The sequence below is a fragment of the Gymnoscopelus braueri genome, assembly GCF_963280865.1.
Source record: "Gymnoscopelus braueri genome assembly, chromosome: 9".
In the NCBI taxonomy this organism is placed as follows: Eukaryota; Metazoa; Chordata; class Actinopteri; order Myctophiformes; family Myctophidae; genus Gymnoscopelus; species Gymnoscopelus braueri.
This window is the reverse complement of record NC_137610.1, coordinates 8,707,308-8,726,118: the sequence shown is the minus strand read 5'-3', so window position 1 is coordinate 8,726,118 and position 18,811 is coordinate 8,707,308. Positions and strand designations below refer to the sequence as shown.

The following is an 18,811-nucleotide window of genomic DNA, read 5'->3' as shown; positions in this document are numbered from 1 at the left end:
TGGTACTGTACATCCAACAGTGATGTTTCCAGCCCATGCTCTTCTTCCGTCTGAAGAGCATGGGCTCAAAATGTCACTGTACCAATAAATTGCACTTAAGGGATCTACAATACATACTTTTATGATCCAGCACCTGCCTTAAATGGTTTGTGGATGTGCATGACTATTATGGACTGTTATGAACACTCATATGGTATTATAAAAGTGACCATTTCAATGCCATAGCAGTTAAGACCATGACCCCAAGCATACTATTAGCAGGTAATACTACAAATTAATTCATTCACTTTACCGATAGGCTAGTATGTACTGTATTTTCACTTATTTTACTCAATTACAGGAGTTGTGGTGTGTGTAAATATGGTTGTGGCCTCCACCTCCAAACTCACAGCTGATCTGGAATTGAATCCCAGTCTTCTTTGTACCTGCTTTCATGCTACACACACCTTCCATTTATTTCAGTACTATTCTCTCAGGCTTATGGTAAATAGTTGTCTTTGTTTTGTTTGTTTGTTGGTCGTTCATTGTTTTTGAAGTAAAGCGTCCTTGGGTTCATGAAAGGCACTATACTGTATAAATTCAAGCTATTATTATTAATATTATTATTGTTATTATTACATGTTGACTGGTATTGAAAATTAATTAATTAAGTGTGTTTTCATAGCATATTTTACGGATTCATAAAAGTGCGGTGGGAGCGCGCCCTTAGGGCACGGTCACACCGCACTTTTATTTTACCTATGAGGCGGAATCTGCCAATGCTTTGTCAATGCAAATGCGTGGATTCATGGTCTTGCGCATCTTTCACTCGAATCCACTAATTTGCATTGACAAAGCATTGGTAGATTCCGCCCCATAGGTAAAATAAAAGTGCGGTGTGACCGTGCCCTTAAGAGGCATTTAGTAAGTGGTAAATGTGGATCTATGAATCAGTGCCGTACCAGCTTCTCTCTCTCTAGGTCCATTCTGTAGCGGTCCTGAAGCTCCGTGTGGGTCTGAAGGCGTCTTCGTTCCTCCTCTGCTGCGCTGGTCGCTGCCTCTTCCAGTGCCTGACCAATAGGAGAAGACATGAGCTACTGTATACAAACAACAACTTGCAGATTATTGGCAGCTTTTACATCCAAAAAGCAAGTACCAATTAATCATTGTTTTTTTTCACCAACTAAATCATAATTCAACCAAAAAAGGAGGTGATAAATGAACTACTGTCTTGTTTTTATTGTAGTTTTACAATGTTGTTTTTCATGTGATTTTATATATGATGTTATGTTTATATGGTCTTACTGTGTATTCTGTTGTTTAACTGTGTGTGTTTATGTCTGGAGCAAGGGACCAAATGAATTTCCCCATGAGGGATAATAAAGTCGATCTGATTTCTGAATTCTCTGACATTTCTTCAAGTGAAAAACGGAAAAACTTCCAAAGGGCGCACTCCCACCAAAACATGGTTGGCTGCTGTTAAACGCAGGTTGTGCGCGGCCACAGTTTTCTGCAGCCAGCGGATTCTAAAAAACGTGAGTGACCCCCCCTGTCACTCACTTTCAGGACCCTCCCCGTAGCCCGCACCGCCTTCTGCCTTGAGCACCGTCTTGGGACGGTCCGCTTTCGACTCACCCGATTGGACAGAGGAGGAAAATCAGCTCCTGCCTCCAGCAGTTATATGCTTCAAATGGACAAGTTGTGTAGAGCGGATAAACGCAAGGTCTGCGCGACAAGCGGAAAGATCCGCTCTTGCGTGAATCCACGCATTTACATTGACAAAGCATTGGCAGATTCCGCCCCAGGGGTAAAATAAAAGTGCGGTGGGAGCGCGCCCAAAGGAAGGAAATAGGAAAGTCTGAAATTGCTAAATACTTCTTCTGAAGATTTCACATCATTAGTCACAATTCTCAGAATAACAGGAAATTAGGAACAGATGCAATTATTACGCTGTGTCAAACGGATACAGGAAGAGCTTGAACATTCGACAATGAAGGCCTAATATTTCTATAATTGCTTAAAAAAATTGCAACAAAACCTTTATATCCAGTCATTTTGGGCATAAACAAGAAGATGAAGGGTACATTTAAGTCTGATAATGATGTACCATGCATGTTCAAATCATTTGTACTTTACATTACTTATGACCATTTTCCAAATTCAGTTTGTTTTTACATTCTGGAAAAATGTGCAAATTTGACACTGAGGTGCCCACTCTTCCAGTTACCTGTCAAACCACAGGCCCACATTTCTTGTGCACACCAAGAAGTACCTTTAATTTTATAATGGAAGACAATGGGTCTTGGATTAAGCTGGAACCTTGCTCAAATGGAGTCATACATCCTAAATACGTCAGCGACACTGTTATTTAGACCCCATCTTATATAATGTTCACTAATTAATATTCAGTGCTGGTGGTATTACCCCCATTCTGACACCCAGCTGTGACTGGTTAGTGGGTGTTAGTTTGAGGACACACACTGCTAATAGCAGATCAGTGTAGAGAATCCAGCTGGTGACAGAGGGCCTAGTGTGCACATGTGAACCTAAGTTCTCTGGAGATGACCCTGGAGCTCCCTGGGGCCAGTGTGACAGAGAGTGTGTGTGTGTGTGTGTGTGTGTGTTGCGCGCGCGCACGTGTGTGCCAACTACTAGAGACGACCCCAAGGGGGGGGTGGGTGGGTGTGTGTGTGTGTGTGTGTGTGTGTGTGTGTGTGCGTGCATTTTCTTGCATCTCAATGGCAGATTGTTGTCCAGTCCGTACACATTCAGGGCAGCACAATGTCATCTCAGACAAAAGGCAAATTGTTGCCTTAATAAAGCCAATGATTGTCAGCCGTGCAGTGTGTTATTATGTCACGTGTGTGCCAGTTCAAATGACTGTTGCTGAATCTTGGGCTACGGGACAATGTTGATGATGACACACTCATGGTGCATAACAAGGTATTACTGTGCTGCAATCTACCGCACTGCAGGCTGTAATCAATTAGGTGATGATTTGCATTGCTCTGTCCAACACCTACCACTTAACTAAGCCCATAACTATCCATGTCAAGGAGGCTCTCTGCTGTGAAACGGAATACTTTGACTCTTTTTAACTCATTTTATTCTACAATGAAGCTGTGTCATTTATATACATATTTGGTATACTTTGTAATTCACAGAACTCCTTTAGCTGAGCACACACTACACTGCTTCACACCAATAATACTGTTCAAATCTTCCAATGTTAGGGATTTACCAGCTACACTGGGGAAGAATAACCATTCAGAAAGATTTATCACTAAAAAAAATTAATGTATTTTAAGTGGGCTAGGAGTTTACATACGTTCCTTGTTGCTTCCTATTAAAAAGAGGAAACACAGCCATAAAACATAAGTACATAGAAGACCCCCCTTCGAGAGATGGGTACGTAAATTTAACAGCAAATTAACAGCTTCAAATGACAAGAACGTCGTTGAGGATCAGGGAAGTTAACAGGAAAAACAAGTTAAGTGGAGGCAAAATGTTCCCTCCCCTGCCACCTGTTCCTTACTTCCTACATAGTACACAGTCCACATTATTCTCACGACCATGGGTGAGACTATTCATTATCAGGAACCCAGGAGGCATAACTATTTATTGACATTCCGGAGCACATGTAGCATAGAAACTGGAAGTATCAACAGGTTTCTGTGGAGAGGAACTTGTCACAAGAGTTTTTAGTTGACCTAGCTTCTTACTTTGTTTGGTGGCATCTAGGACAGATGCACACCATAATCACCTTGGCGTAAATCATAAGTGCTGTAAAGATAACACACACCGTTTTCAGTTTGATTAACCAAAAATGACCCTCTGGTTGCAACGTTATCTATGAGGAAGTAAGTGCCCTTATAGGCTGTGATGTCACCAGTAGTAGTTGGTAGTAGTTTACTGCTATTGTAAATGTAAAATGAGATGAGAACAACACGATACCATGAGCCTGTACTCAGTCCTGATGTAAATAAACTGTATTAATATACAAATAATAATCACAGCTAAAAAGCAGTAGGTGTTTAGTGTTACCATGACATAAGGATTTTTTTCACTTGTTATATTGTTTTTAAAATATATTATATATATAAATATATGTTAATGTTATATATTATCATTAAAATACCCTCTCGAAAAATGTAATGCCTCAACTCCTACATTCCAAGTGCTTGTCAGAGTGGGGAGGTCCCCATTTCAAATATGATTATTTAGGGGGGTCACGACCTAAACTGGGCTACACCACTGTGCCAGTGATATCAAGGTACAGTCTCATTTCCATTGGTGCCATTGTCGAAGAGTGTTAACAAATGACATGTAGTCCAGTGAGACGTCCCATACCTTCCTCATGGCCTCCAGCTCCTGCTGCTTGACCTCGTTGGCCGTCTGCAGCTCCCTCATCCTCAGCTCCAGCTCCTCCTGCTCAGCCTGCAGCTTCAGTCGCTGCTCTCGCCGCTTGTGTCGCGCCTCGCGGTGCGGCGCCGGCCTGCCCAGCCTCAGCAGGCTCACGCACGTCTGTATGGCTGGAGAGAGCAGATCGTTAGGTGGTTTTAACACAGCAGCACATCGTGAAATAGGGTTTTAGTTGTTCAATTAGAGTATGGGGTAGGGCCGTTCGATATGACTTCAAATCAATATCTCGTTTATTTCAAACTTTTGCCTTGATCACGATTGATGAACAATTATTAAAAGAAAATAAATATTGTGAAAATAGCAGATCTACAAGCTCACAACGCACGACGCGTTGTGAGCTTGTAGATCAGCTATATTTACACGCCACCATTGTACAACGAAGTATAACACAGGGTTAAGTGGTTAATCAGACTAATCAATTTAGTACAAACACATAACACGGTTACAATGTTTTGTTTCGATTTGTTTATATATGGTATAAAGAATTAAATAAAAAAACCTTGCTTCTCGATTATTCAGTTATAAATCGGTATATTTTTCGGCTAATTGACCAGCCCTAGAATGGGGTGGAGGTAGGGTCTAGATCTAGGTTAGGTAGATGCGAGTGTGGGGGACCACACAGTCTGACATGCACATACGCCAACATCTCAACCAATAAGATGTAGATAGATAGATAAATATATAGATGTTGTACTGTGACTTTTTATGCTGTACACCATTGTGACAGGACCTGTGAAACATCTAGATGACATCTATTCCATAGAAAGTGTTGCATCAGCACTTTAGGTTTTCTAGGATTTGCTCAAACTCTATATAGAGGCAGGTTTCACTTGCGGTCGATGGATCAGAAGTAGGAGGAGGGGTCAGAAGCGCTTGAATAGTGATGGGGGGACATTATTGCGATTGACTGGTCTATTTATTTATTTTCCCGACTGGTGCTGGTCTTGCACGGTAGCACCCCACCGTTCCCATTGTGTTGCCTCTCGCTGCAATGGCCGTTCTGTTACTGGTTGCGTGCAGTTGTTCTCTCAACTCATCAACTAGGTGTCAGACAAGCTAATACACAACAAATAGTTGTTCTTTGTACAGTATGCTAGCCATGGGTGTGAAAGAAGGGGGGCTCGGGCTGCTAGAATCAAGTGCTGCTATGATAGACTGACTGACCAGGGATCAGATTACTGCAGCAATTATATATGGGGAACAAAGTTATTCCCCCGTCAGTTAAAGTGAGAGCCGAGAGCGCACGGCCGTATGCACAAACTATACCTCTGTGGAATCAAAGTGCACGGCATGTGTGATCATGGATTCCTTATTAATCGAGGTGAAACATGCAATTTAATGTCATTGATTTGTCAATGTCTCTTATTGTAGGCTGATACTGTGGTAGAACAGCATTTTTGGGTTTGTCAGGTCCATAAAATAATGGGTGCCGTCCTGGTGCGTCTTTTTTTTATTTATTTTTTATGTCGGCTCCACTCTATCTTGGAACCAATTTCAGCCTGGGGTCAATACATGTTTCATGTAGTTCTGCAAACTTTCACTATAGGGGGCGGCACTAGATGGGGCGGCAGTGGCTCAGGGGTAGAGTGGCCGGTAGAGCGGCCGGATGGAAGCTGTGAGGTTTCGAGTTCGATCCCGGGCTCCCCCAGAAGAGTTACTGCCAAAGTGTCCTTGAGCAAGACACTGAACCCCTAATTGGTTGGTGCCTTGAATGGTTTCCTCCGCCATCGGTGTATAAATGTGTGGGTGAATGTAATGCACAATTTATGAAAAGCGCTATATAAATGCACCATTTACCATTTTACCATTTACTATAGAGTATAAGCTTGAAAATCACTTTAACATTTACAATCTGGTCTTTATCCAGGGCTACTTAGTTCTTATAGTTAGTTAATTAAATTCCGAGGACTCGTTGTCCATTTGGTTACATTTGTATACACTCTTCAGAGCTACACCAAAACAGACAGTGAACGCCATGACATCACCGTCTATCCCCCCCCCCCCACTAATGTCCCTCCACTTTTTCCCTCATGCCGGCACGCTTGATCAGAATACCATGTCTATGGAGCCCTGTGAGACAACATGAATGCAAACATACATATTTGTGCCATACAGTTATGATCTTGACAGTTGGGTTTAATATACCTCACCTCAACTCCAGAATAACCTCAAACCATACAGGCAAGCGGAATGAGGAACTGAATGAAATCAGCAGATGAAACAGCCATGTGTCACCTTATCGGGACCTACCACAGCAACATACAGTGATGATTAATAGACCAGCACCAAAACGAATAATCCTTGGGATTATTTTGAGAGTAAGAATAAGCGTGCCTGTGTGTTGATGGTTGAGTGATTCATACTATAGGCTCTTGACTCACACCTAAGCTGGCCTTGGATAGATGGATGGAATCCTGTGTGCCTCGCCCCCACGGTCTCCCACATAGCTTCCTAATCTGTCTAAAGACAATAATACAAAAGGGGAGCGGACTACCTACACCGCTGAAAACACATAAAAGAGATTTACCCTGGATCCACTCTTGTTTCCTCTTCTTGTCTGAGGCGCTGATCTCAAAGCTTTTGTCTGAACACTTGATGAAGAACAGGCATTTCTTTCCCTCTTTATCTGGTATTGACTGCGAGGGAAGAAACAAGTTGTATCAGTAGCGGAATTGACTGAACTGGTTATAAAACGATATGGCTGAGAGAGGCATTTAGTTAGGAATTTGGCTTGTGTTTCTGTTGTTCAAATGTAAATAATAATAAAATAGACGCCCATGTCTGCTCCAATCTAAGTTACAGTCTTGGACTCCGAGTGGTGTAAAGTAACTATGTAAATTTACTCAAGTACTGTACAATTCTGAGTTACTTTTACTTTACTGACGTATTTCCAATTTTCAATACTTTACTCCACTACATCTCAGAGGCAAATATTGTTCCTTTATTCCACTACAATTATTTGAAAACTTTAGTTACTAGTTACTTTGCTGATATGAATTATTACATTATAAAACACACATTAACCACTTTAGCCCTATTTCATACATAGGTCTCGATCTACAAGCTCACAACGCGTCGTGCGAGCTTGTAGATCTGCTATTTTCAAAGATTTTAGAACTTTTACTTTTGGTACTTTAAGTATATTTTGATGCCAATACTTACTTTTACTCAAGTAACATTTTGAACACAGGCCTTTTACTTAACAGAGTAGAGTATTTCTACATGGTGGTATTGCTACTTTTACTTAAGTAAAATATCTGAGTACTTCTTCCACCACTGTGGACTCCTTTACCTCGACGCAGCAGTTCCCGTCCAACAAGATGTCTCCTTTCTTATCAGCCAGATCCTCACTGCCATAGTAGGAGATCGAGTTGGTCTTCAGAACGAACCAGCGCTCCGTCCAGTTCTTCCTCTTGTGACCTTTCTTCATCATGTAGCCCTGCAGACAGACATAGAAACATCAGTTAGGATCACTGTCCGTCCCTTTGATGTGGTTGAGACGCTAACCTCTGGACTTTGGATTATTATTACAAAACATACATTAACCACTTCAGCCCTATATACATTTCGGCCATTTGAAAATAGCCGATCTACAAGCTCACAATGTGTCGCAATGCGACGCATTGTGAGCCTGTAGATCTGCTATTTTCAAAGGATTTTCATGAATTTTAACGGGTACTTTTATTTTTGATACTTTATTTGATACTTTATCGCTTTGGATAAAAGCGTCTGCTAAATGACTGTAATGTAATGTAATGTACATTTTGATAACAATACCTTTGTATTTTTACTCAAGTAAATTGTTTACTCTGAATGTATTAGTATTTCTACATTTGTAGTATTTCTACATTGCAGTATTGGTACTTTTACTTAAGTAAAATATTCGAGTACTTTTTCCACCACTGCATACCGTAACTACTGTAATGGTACCGTGTACACAATGTAGCATTGTAATGCTACGATGTATACAGTAGGATTAAAATCTGTACAGTGTAGCTAGGACAAAGCTACTCTAATGCTCCTGTATACAATGCAACACTGTATGCTACACTGCATACAGTAGCATTACAAAGCTATATTGTATACCATTTTAAAAGACTGCACTCTAGATAAAGCACTGCTACCTAACGTTCACTTGATCTGGACAGTGCAAATCCATGTCACTATATACAGTAGCTCATTGGCTAGTAGAGCATGGCTCTTACTAGGATGAATGTGCGTGTGCTTGTGATAGTGATAATGGGTCTCATATCACTGCCAGGAATAAGGACAAGCATATCACATGGCATATATTTTGTTATGTTCCGGTTTCTTGTGTTCAGTTATGTTACACCAGTGTTTTTAAATTGCAGTGTCAACTGAGTTCACATTCCAGGGGGGTCTATTTCAGTGTATACATATATATATTATATACACACTGTATACAGTGTTGCCAGGTCTGCTTATTGTAATTGTCCCCAAAGATTTTATTTGAAAATAGCAGATCTATAGCATAAATAGCAGATCTACAAGCAAACAACGCGTCGCGATGCGACGTGTTGTGAGCTTGTAGATCAGCTATTTTCAAATAGCTGATGTATGTTTAAAGTGCACATGTGGCCCATAGTCACTTCTTTTGGGCTTGTTTTCCTAGACCTGGATGCTTGTTTCTGTCGCAGAATCTGGCGACACTGACTGAATACATAAGTGTGCCCCGGGATCTTTTGGCTATAAAAAGGTGTGCCCTGGCAGAAAAAGGTTGGGAAACACTGTGTTACACTACTAACCTGTTTTAGCACGTCCAGGATGAGCTCCTGGTAGACCTCACTGATTCCCATGGAGAGGGTCTGGCGATCCATGCCCTTGCTGAATTGTCCTGACCCCAATAGGCTGATGAGTTCCCAGACAGTCAGACACTGCTGCTTGGCGTTGAGCTCCAGCTTGTAGTTCTCAAAGCGTTCCTCCACCCAGCTTCCGCCCATCGCCTCTGTAAGCTTTCGCAGGAAGTATTCAATCTGTGAGGTTAGGGATGGAGACAAACACAAAGGGGAAAGTCAGGAGACTGGATAAGTAAATGTATACATGAATCCTGACATACTTCTATACGTATCACTGTCCACATAGTCACCTAAGGAAAGAACACACGCACACCCACGCACGCACGCACACACACACATCTGGATATGAGACACGACAATACATGTTAATGCAACGTGCAAATGCACTCAGGACGATGGAACATTAACCTGTCATGGAGAGAGGCTCAACGTGCTGTCATGGCTTTATACATAGGGAATGAACGATGAAGAGGAGTGAGTACTGACACAGACTCTCTTACAAACACACACCACCATCCGTAATACACTAATTGCTGATAGACAGTACATATATTCATCAGCAATAAATGTATATTCGTTCATCCATATTCGCTATATTCACTGTTGATAGACTGTATATATATTTAGAGACCCAGAGCAGATATCTAGTGCCAGAATCTAAGCACATTTTTATTCATCTTGGTTTGGTTCTTGACTCTTGCCTGAACCTCTCCTGTGTTTCATTTTCACTGCTGTTACTGCTATGATACCTGAATTTACGTGGGTGAAATAGGCTCTTTCTCTCCCTTTCTCTCCCTCCCTCGCCATTCGATTTTGTTTATATTTAGGTCGGCCACTTAAGTCAGGAACAATGCACCTTTACCTGATGCAGTCGTTGTACATGACATGACATGTTGGAGTCTGAGGCTTATATCTCACATTTTCTCACACGCAGCCACTTATATTGGCAAAGCGGTAACAACTTGACGCAATGCTCAACTACTCAGTTAAGCAGATAGTGCTCCCTCCGCAGATCCGCAGACAGACAAATGTTCATATTTTTTCAGTTCTTGGAAACTGCCGAGTTTGAGGCCGTTTCGGTCGCGCGGCGCCCGAGTTATGCCCGGGACAAACTGACAGACAGGTTTTCTTTTGTGAATGTATACACCACAGTGTGTCAAAGTGACTGAGCAAGACACTTGACCGCTTATCATAACCATCTGAGCAGCAGCTATCAGCTTGGTGAAGTTGAAACAAACTTTCTCGTGAGATTAAGAAAGGTCTCCCTTTCCCTTATGCTAGGTAACATTCGTAATAGATAACTATTGAGATGACAATGTCATAAAAACAGCATACAACTCATGTCTATTTTAATTATAAATATATATAACTTCAATAAAGTTACATGTTTTATAAATGGCCCTCCATTGACTGCCTCCAATGTCGGTTATGCCCAACAATAAATCCTAGCAACGGTAGTAATAGAACAGGAAGCCTCTAACTTCCTTTTCTGCTCTTGAGCAACACATTGGGAGTTCCCTTTTAAAGCACTGGAGCCAGTTAATGCATCAATAGAGCTCATAGTTATATTTTAGGCACTGAGCGGATGTGCTTATCTTAGAGCTTTACAGTACATCAAGTACAAGTATAGAATATGTCATAGTTACAAAGTCACGCCCATGCAGTCACACACAGTCTTATCTTTGATTTTGGGTGATTGTTTATATCCTGTACTTGGTGAATTTGATCACTTTACCTGTGGAAGTTGCTAAAGTATTCCCAGAATCACAAAGAACATATTCAATAAGTATTTTATCCCACATTCCATTTCCTTGTTGAATTTTTAAACATGGGAGTTTTCTACACTGCACTTTGGTTGTGTCATTGTAGACTGACACCATCACGTGCCAATTGATGGTGTTGTGGTTGAGACCCAGGCCCATGTCTTTGTACCCATGTATAACCCAATCTGACCTAGGACTCAATCCTGCCAGAGCCTTTTGCCCTGTGTATCCCCTATGTTGTGATATTTATTCTGAAGAAGGCATGGATGCCGAAACATAAAGAACTGCTTTTAGCAGCTGTACTGCAGTGTTCAGACACTTTTTTTCCCATGAATACAGAAAAGGTTCTCAAGACAGTGGACAGTTCGGTCTCCTTGAGCAGCACTGTACTAGAAAGTACATGCAAGCTCACTTTCCTAACATAAATAAAGGACACTTAACCCATTAAAACCGTCTGTCTCATCTTAGATTTTTGCGTTGGCTATTCAAAAATAGCAGATATACAAGCTCCCAGTGCATCACTTTGTGCGGCGCTGCGAGCTTGTAGATCTGCTATTTCTGAACATTTTAGAAAAATCGTGAAATAACTACCGGTACTGGTTTATAAGGCATTTGTAGAATTGGCCTCAGTCCTTAATGGGTTAATTAAGTGTAATGCCGTCAAATGTCACCGTGTATCTATAGCAAACAACTCACCTCCTCGGCGACAATGGTGAGTGGGTACCTGTCCTCAGACAGGAAGTTGAAGATGCACCAGATCTTGAAGCCGTCGTCATCAGAAATGATTAGATGGCTGCGGTCCAGATTCTTCCTGGCACACAGCGTCCAGCACATCCTGTTAAAGTCCTGCCGGTCAAAGTTGTCCTTCGCCTGGGGTGGGGACACACACACATTTAGTTGGACCACTTTACCATAAGGGACATTACAGTACAAATGCCACATGGAGCAGGACTTTATCGAAGTGACAGTACCATGAATACGTCCATTTTAAGTATGGGTGGCTCCATTGATAATAGAGTCCCTGACTCCGTCTGGAAGTGTTTGTTATACTGCATACAAACGCTGAGCAAGACCGATGGACAAATTACATAGTTTCTAATACACAGTCCTAACTTTTAAACAAACTCTTAAATAAATTATTAACACATATAACACACATCCCACAAGGGGTATTACTCGATTTAAGCAAAACTTATGGTGGACCTTTAGTCAAAGCAAGAAGGAATCAACAGACTTGTCTGTTTTGTCTTCACACTCTGTTTTTGTTTGTTGTCTCCACACTATCTGAGTCTATGTGTGAAAGCGAATTTACAAAGCAAAACATTGCCCAACACTACTGACAGAATAGTCGTATTTGTTAGAAGAAAAACAAGACTCGATACAAAGTGTACAGTACATGCTTGAGATGAACATTTTCCACAGTGTTCCTGAGGGGCACAAATTCCAGTGCAGAGAAAGAAAGGAAAGCTCTTCACAAGGTTACAATGGGTGCTGTGGAGGAGGAGAGGGGGGGGTGCTTTCCTTTGGCTGGTCAACAAGCATCACCATGGAGATCCCTGGCAGGCTGACTGTGCATGCATGTGGATTAAGCAGCACATCTCATACCAGGGGCACCAGTCAAACATACCCCTAAACAATGTGTCTAAAGCCACTTTCCCATGTGAACACTGGAAAATGTCCGGGGAATCAGGTCGGGACATTGTCCGGAGTTGGCCGTTCACACATGTACCATGCAACAGGAAAATGTTCACACATTAAGGTAAATACTCTGTTTGATAAGGTGAGGAGTGGGATCTGTGTAGTAGACGCGCACATTAGCTAATCCCACGTAAATATAACACAGGCACAGCCTGAGTGAGATGCGAGGATCAAATACGATATTTTTCAGAGAACATTGGTCTCTCTATATACAGCCAAGTGAGCACTGCTTGTTGTCTATACAATTAGGCTACTGCAGTAGTAAAGAGACGTTTATGTTGGATCGGTGAATATTCCAACTCGAACCCAAATAAAAAGCAGAATGATTAAACTCTCTCCACCTCGGGAGGAGGGGAGGCTCCACCCGTCGACAATAGAAGCGTCATCACCACGTCCACACTGAATGTAAATTCACCGGACAATCACAGCGTCCCTTCACACATAGAGCGGTTTAAACCAAATCGGACATTTCCCGGACTTAAGTCAAGGGTCTTGCCCGCATAAAATCCATACCTGTCCGAACCTACTGATCCGAAATGTTACGTTCATTCATACATACTCCGTTTGAACTCTGGAAAACCTCCATAATACAGTGCAAGGCAAGCATGTCTGAAAGTGGCTTAACTGACATTCATACAAATCCAGGACATTCTAGCCACACATAGTTCTAATGAGCTAACATGTCCTTATGAAGGCTCTCAAAATCCCTCTGTGTATACAGATGTATACACTGGTGACACAGTCCCTCCACAAACTAAATCACTGATGGCTTAAGGGAGGACCAGCCGGCCAGCGGACCTCTGACGTCACTCTGACTCCGAAAATAACCATAAACAAAGCCCATACGTCCATATATAGGCAGGACCACGGCCATGTCACCAACATCGGGGATCTCCATATATGGGTATATAAGGGATACAGGCGGACAGACAGATACTTACAGAGATCTCCATATATGGGCACAAAAAGGCCACAGACAGACGGGTACAACGGGTACTCTGACAAAAACCCTGGCACTATGACTCAGACATATCGGTCGGATCGGCATAACGTAGATACAGTAGGTGTGAGGGCCGCATAGCAGCCTGAACCTCTAGTAATAGAAAGTAGAAACTACCAAACATTTAACATATTGTTGAAGGTTATATTCAGGATAACATCCATAAACAAAAATCAACAGTGATTGATTTCTCAGCAGAGAGACTTTGAGGAATCTAAGTTATTTTGTTTTGTAAATAAGAAAGAAAGAAAAAAGCTCTGAAATGAAGCTCTAAAGAAATGCTTTTGTTACACAGATGTGTGAGCAGTCAACGATGCATAACTGGAGTACAAGGGTCAGGTCACAGGTGTTCCCCCTACACACCCCTGTGGGAGTGAAGATATTACGATAATAGCCACAAATAGCTTGCCATGTGTATCACCCTGATAAAACTATGATATGATGACGGGAATTTCAAAAATATTCACAGATGTTACATTTGCATTTTAGGGCGTTTGCCTGATGCTTGTCCCCAGCCCCTTGTATTTGTGCATCCGTGTCTTGCTCAACACTTGGACAATATTGTTTATATTAGGTCTTAAACTCTGTTTGAGGACCTGTTGTCCCTGTACTGTGTGCCAGTATGAAATTGTGTTTCAAGTACCCACATCAATCTACAGTAGATGCAATAAAACCATGAGAAATAACCAATATCTTGTTTATATTCTTTAATATTATTATCACACTGACTCTCTCTGGTGTGAGATAAGAGAGTGAGTAATTGCTACGTGATTGAGCCAGTGTCTGGTCCTGGCTGGATCAGCTTACCATTTCTAGACGTGTGGTTTTGAATGAGTCAGCGACAGCAGGGGCTCAAGGTCTACCAGACTATCATCAACAGTACTACTGTAGCTGCAGAACTCACACCAGTAGGGAAGTGCAAGAAGAGTTTGTCAAAGTAGGGTTTATTATTGAAGAGCAGCTACTTTGTGTCACAGTGTTGTATCATGCGTGGCTGTCACATTTCTCTCTCTTTATCTCCCCTCTCTCCATCTAAAGTCACCTCAAATTCCCTCTTTCAGACTATTGGACTTGGAATGGCACTGCCTCTCTTCCGGAGTCAGCTCAAAGTGTCTCTCCCTCATCCTTACCTCTCACCCCCTTTCTCTACTTAGTCTCTCTCTCTCTGCTCAGAGTGGCTCGTTTACCCTCTCTCCCCCACCCTTCCCGTCAATGTCACTCGCCCACTCCCAATGCCCACCTCAACAATGAGGGCCTTGTGGGAGCTGCAGCAGTGCTTGGAGCTGGCTCGCTCTGCTCCAGCAGCACGTTGATTAGAATTCACTGGCCAGAGAGTATGAATAGACACAACCCTGTCTAACACCACAACAGCCTGGGCTGTGTTAGTGGTTAGTTAGAGATAAACAACTTCAGGAATCACAGGTCGCCCAGGAATTGTAGGTTTTGTTGGAATGTTGGTGAAAAGGCAGAGGTGATGTTAGTTGAGAGGAGAGGGGTCAATTTGGCAGATGACTATAAACAGGATCGTAGCCAGGTATGGTTTAGTAATGGCAAATGCATATATGTGTTTTCTGGGCTACATATAGTTATCTCTTTGCCTTAATTGTTATTAAAGATGGAGGGACAGACAGACAGACATATACACGCACAGATAGACAGGTGTTTCCCTTTTTAGTGGCAGTTAAGACAAAAATTGCATTTAGAATGCAGTTGCAAATTAAAGCTGTGAAAACATGTAGCCCCACAAGATTTACATAAAAGAAACGGAGACATGGAAGAGAAAATAAGACCACATGATCTGTTAGGTGTTAAGGAGAGACATTATGCAGTAGAGTTGTGCTTGTCCTTTATATCGTGTAGCACATTAGCTATTTCTGTCACTATCTCTCTCTTGCAAGTAACCTCACCTCACTCTGTCTACCACATCAACAATGATTACTGTGTAACGATATAACTGTAATAATGTGAGCATCCACACTGATAAGCGCTAACAATTTAGGCATTTAGCAGTAGGCAGTCACTCTTACCCAGGCCAGAGCGACGTAAAAGTGCAAGATCAGAGTAAATAAGGACGACGGTTTGACACATCTCCTTCTCTAGGTCCCAAGGCTAGCAGTACTGTTTGATGACAGAAAAGTGCTTACATTTTATTTTATTATGTTAACGGTAGTAGTACAGTTTGTCTTTGTTCCAGTTCTTAAATTAGCCATTAATTATGTTCTGGACCACCAACTAATGGCTCAGAAAAAGACTTACTTGCCGACCCCTGCCGTATGCTTTAATGTGATTTTAAGAGTTATAGGAATAATTCAATGAATTATTATCTGGATAATCATGACATGAAATGTTCATGTAGTCTCTCTCTCTAATTGTTTTCAGTTCAGTATGCTTGGGGTGGGCTAATGTGAGGTCAGTTGGCTTGGTGGAATGTTATGCTCCAGCTAACCACAAAGGCTCCAAAATGCTTCCATGGTCTCTTGTACACTCATAGGTATGCCATTCATGGATCACTTATCACTAGGGGTGTGCCGATACACAAATATGGCACTTTTTTATTATGAAAATATCTGGGGGGGGGGGAAGCTTATGATAATATATGGGGGGAAAAAAAGCTTATGATAATATATGGGGGGGGGGGGGATCAAATGCAAACAAATACTTCTGTTTTTGCATTATTTGTATTATTATAAAAAATTAAGGAAAAAAACAACAACAAAAAAATTACGCCAAAACTATACATATCGTCACGAAAGCGTATCGTGATATATCGCGGCACGATATATCGTCACACCCCTACTTATCGCTATATTATGTTGAGCCAGAGCTCTTTGGCCATCACTGTAATACTTGAACATCAATCTAAAACCACTTGCAGATAAAACAGCCATGCAAACGACTAACACACTGAGCCCCAAAAGTAATTTAATCTTGGCTCTTTATTGAATTTCTCAATGGGTGGATTGTAACCCCAACGTAGCTCACCAGCTGGTTCAGACAGGGTCTAAGAACTACAGTTGGGAACCGCAGATTTATTCTGTCCAATCACGATACTCAATGGAGACCTTTCTCTGTTAATGACAATTGGAGTCGATAACGATGAAGTTTGGATAGACGGATTCTCCTATTTTGATCACCAGCATGCCATTAGCCTAATGCCAAACTGAGATGACGGCTCAGGATGTATACATCTCCCAGAGAAACTAGAGTTTGAACTGTTTGGATGAATGGTCAGTAGTTGTCACTGTTTTTCTAAGTTGAGTTACAGAGACTGTCAAGTGGAATGTGTCAGTGAGGGTCTCACACACACACACACACACACACACACACACACACACACACACACACACACACACACACACACACACACACACACACACACACACACACACACACACACACACAAACACGCAAATGTGCACATACAAATCTACCCTGACTTCCCAGCCACAACCTCTAAACAGCACATAAGCGCACAGTCGGACACCAAAATACACACACATCCATACTGCCCCTCCCCTTCACACACACACGTCACACACTCCCTCTGTAACAGGGTGGAGTTTCCTTAGAGTGTGAGTTTATTGAATGCCCTGACTGTGTCACCCCTTTCTCCTTACACCCTACAGGGGGGAGGGGGTTAGTTTGCCATCATCCTTTGCCCATGATGTTATTTCTCTCTTCCCGAAACCTCTTGAATAAATGTCCCTCGTGGTGAGAGCCCTCGAGGACGCAAAGTACTTTCACACCACATAAATGCACATACCAATGCGTCAGAGAGGGAAGAATTAAGTAATGCACTTGCTGTGAAATACTATGTGGCCTGGTTCGGTCATATATACAAAGTTGTGCTTAAGCCGATTTTTTTTTAACTCCCACATTTGCTAAAAATAACGAGAAATACAGCAATTCCCATCCAACAGAAATTTGGTCATCAGGGCATCATGGTCGGTTTGATGTCAGGTGTGCTCTGTCCTTGTAGCCCTGAATGATATCAACATTTAGCCTGGCATGAGATGCCATGAGGGAAGAGCATGCCATCCACACAGTGTAATTACTTTTCAATAGGAAACTGTCACATTAAAATAGTCACCCAACCAGAATACCCCAGGATGAAACCTCGTTCAGACAGAACAAAAGGTCTATAAATAACTATGCCAATAAAAACCAATAAGGTCATTATAGTAATGCATTGCTCATGATTTACAATCCCCTTATAAAAGAGCATTCAAACAGCAGCAAGAGCCAGCCAACCTTTGTGGCAAACCAGACAATCTATGTGTGATATGCCTATAGAGTTCTGGGGCTCTTGTCATGGCAACCTTCAAGAAAGTCTATTCTATTCTTCATACAGGAATTCCACAGGCTTTTGCGTCAGTGGCTGAAGAATTCCATCAGTCGAGTCATGATGACATCCCAAACTGAATGGAATGCATTTCACAGAGCGTGATGCAATGTCGAAGCACCCCCAGCAATGCCCTAGTAACCTCGCGTCACCAGTCTTTCCACCTCGGAGGAAAGCCTGGTATGCGTTACTAAAGACCCATATGATCAGGTCTAGGCCACGCCTACTGAAAAAAATAATAATAATAATCCTCTTTCCGGATTGTCGCGATCTGGTTTTGCGGTGCCGCTTTGTTTTGGTTCCCCAATCCCTATTTAAATGGAATAGAATTTCCCCGTGGGATAATACGAATAATACAGACGCTAAATAGTCTCCGGAAAGTACACTCACATTTATATTTTAAAAATAAGCTAAACTACGCCGCATCAAGGATTTTATTAGGACGGACCTATTTTGGGGTGACGTCTTTCCGGATTGTCGCGATCCGGTCGCCTGATGACGCGGATGACGCGCCTGGTGACGTAGGGCTACTTCCGCTCCCGACCGGATCATAGACCCGAAAAGCTTTGCGTCCCAGGCTAAGTTACTAGTATTAATTGAAGTCAAGACAAACATTTTATGCAGGTGCAAATTCAATGCACTTCACATTAAAATACACCAAAGTGATAAAAACAAACATTGACAACAACCCCAACCTCCCACCCGTACAGAAAACATTTAACCACTTAAACCCCAGCATCAGTATTGTGGGGAAAGCTTTTGCAAAAAATAGCAGATCGACATGCTTGTC

General features: G+C 42.0%; 1 protein-coding gene across 1 annotated transcript in view; it reads right to left on the bottom strand.

Moving 5' to 3' along the window:
• The window catches only part of swap70b (switching B cell complex subunit SWAP70b), a 31,900-nt gene that overhangs the window by 8,433 nt on the left and 4,656 nt on the right, over positions 1-18,811 (bottom strand). Inside the window, exons 3-8 of the mRNA XM_080437796.1 lie at positions 11,678-11,851; positions 9,168-9,395; positions 7,694-7,840; positions 6,929-7,037; positions 4,330-4,511; positions 942-1,049 (exon numbers count right to left, since the gene is read on the bottom strand). Of these exons, the coding sequence (XP_080293922.1) occupies positions 942-1,049; positions 4,330-4,511; positions 6,929-7,037; positions 7,694-7,840; positions 9,168-9,395; positions 11,678-11,851 (948 nt within the window). The remainder of the gene's footprint in view (positions 1-941; positions 1,050-4,329; positions 4,512-6,928; positions 7,038-7,693; positions 7,841-9,167; positions 9,396-11,677; positions 11,852-18,811) is intronic.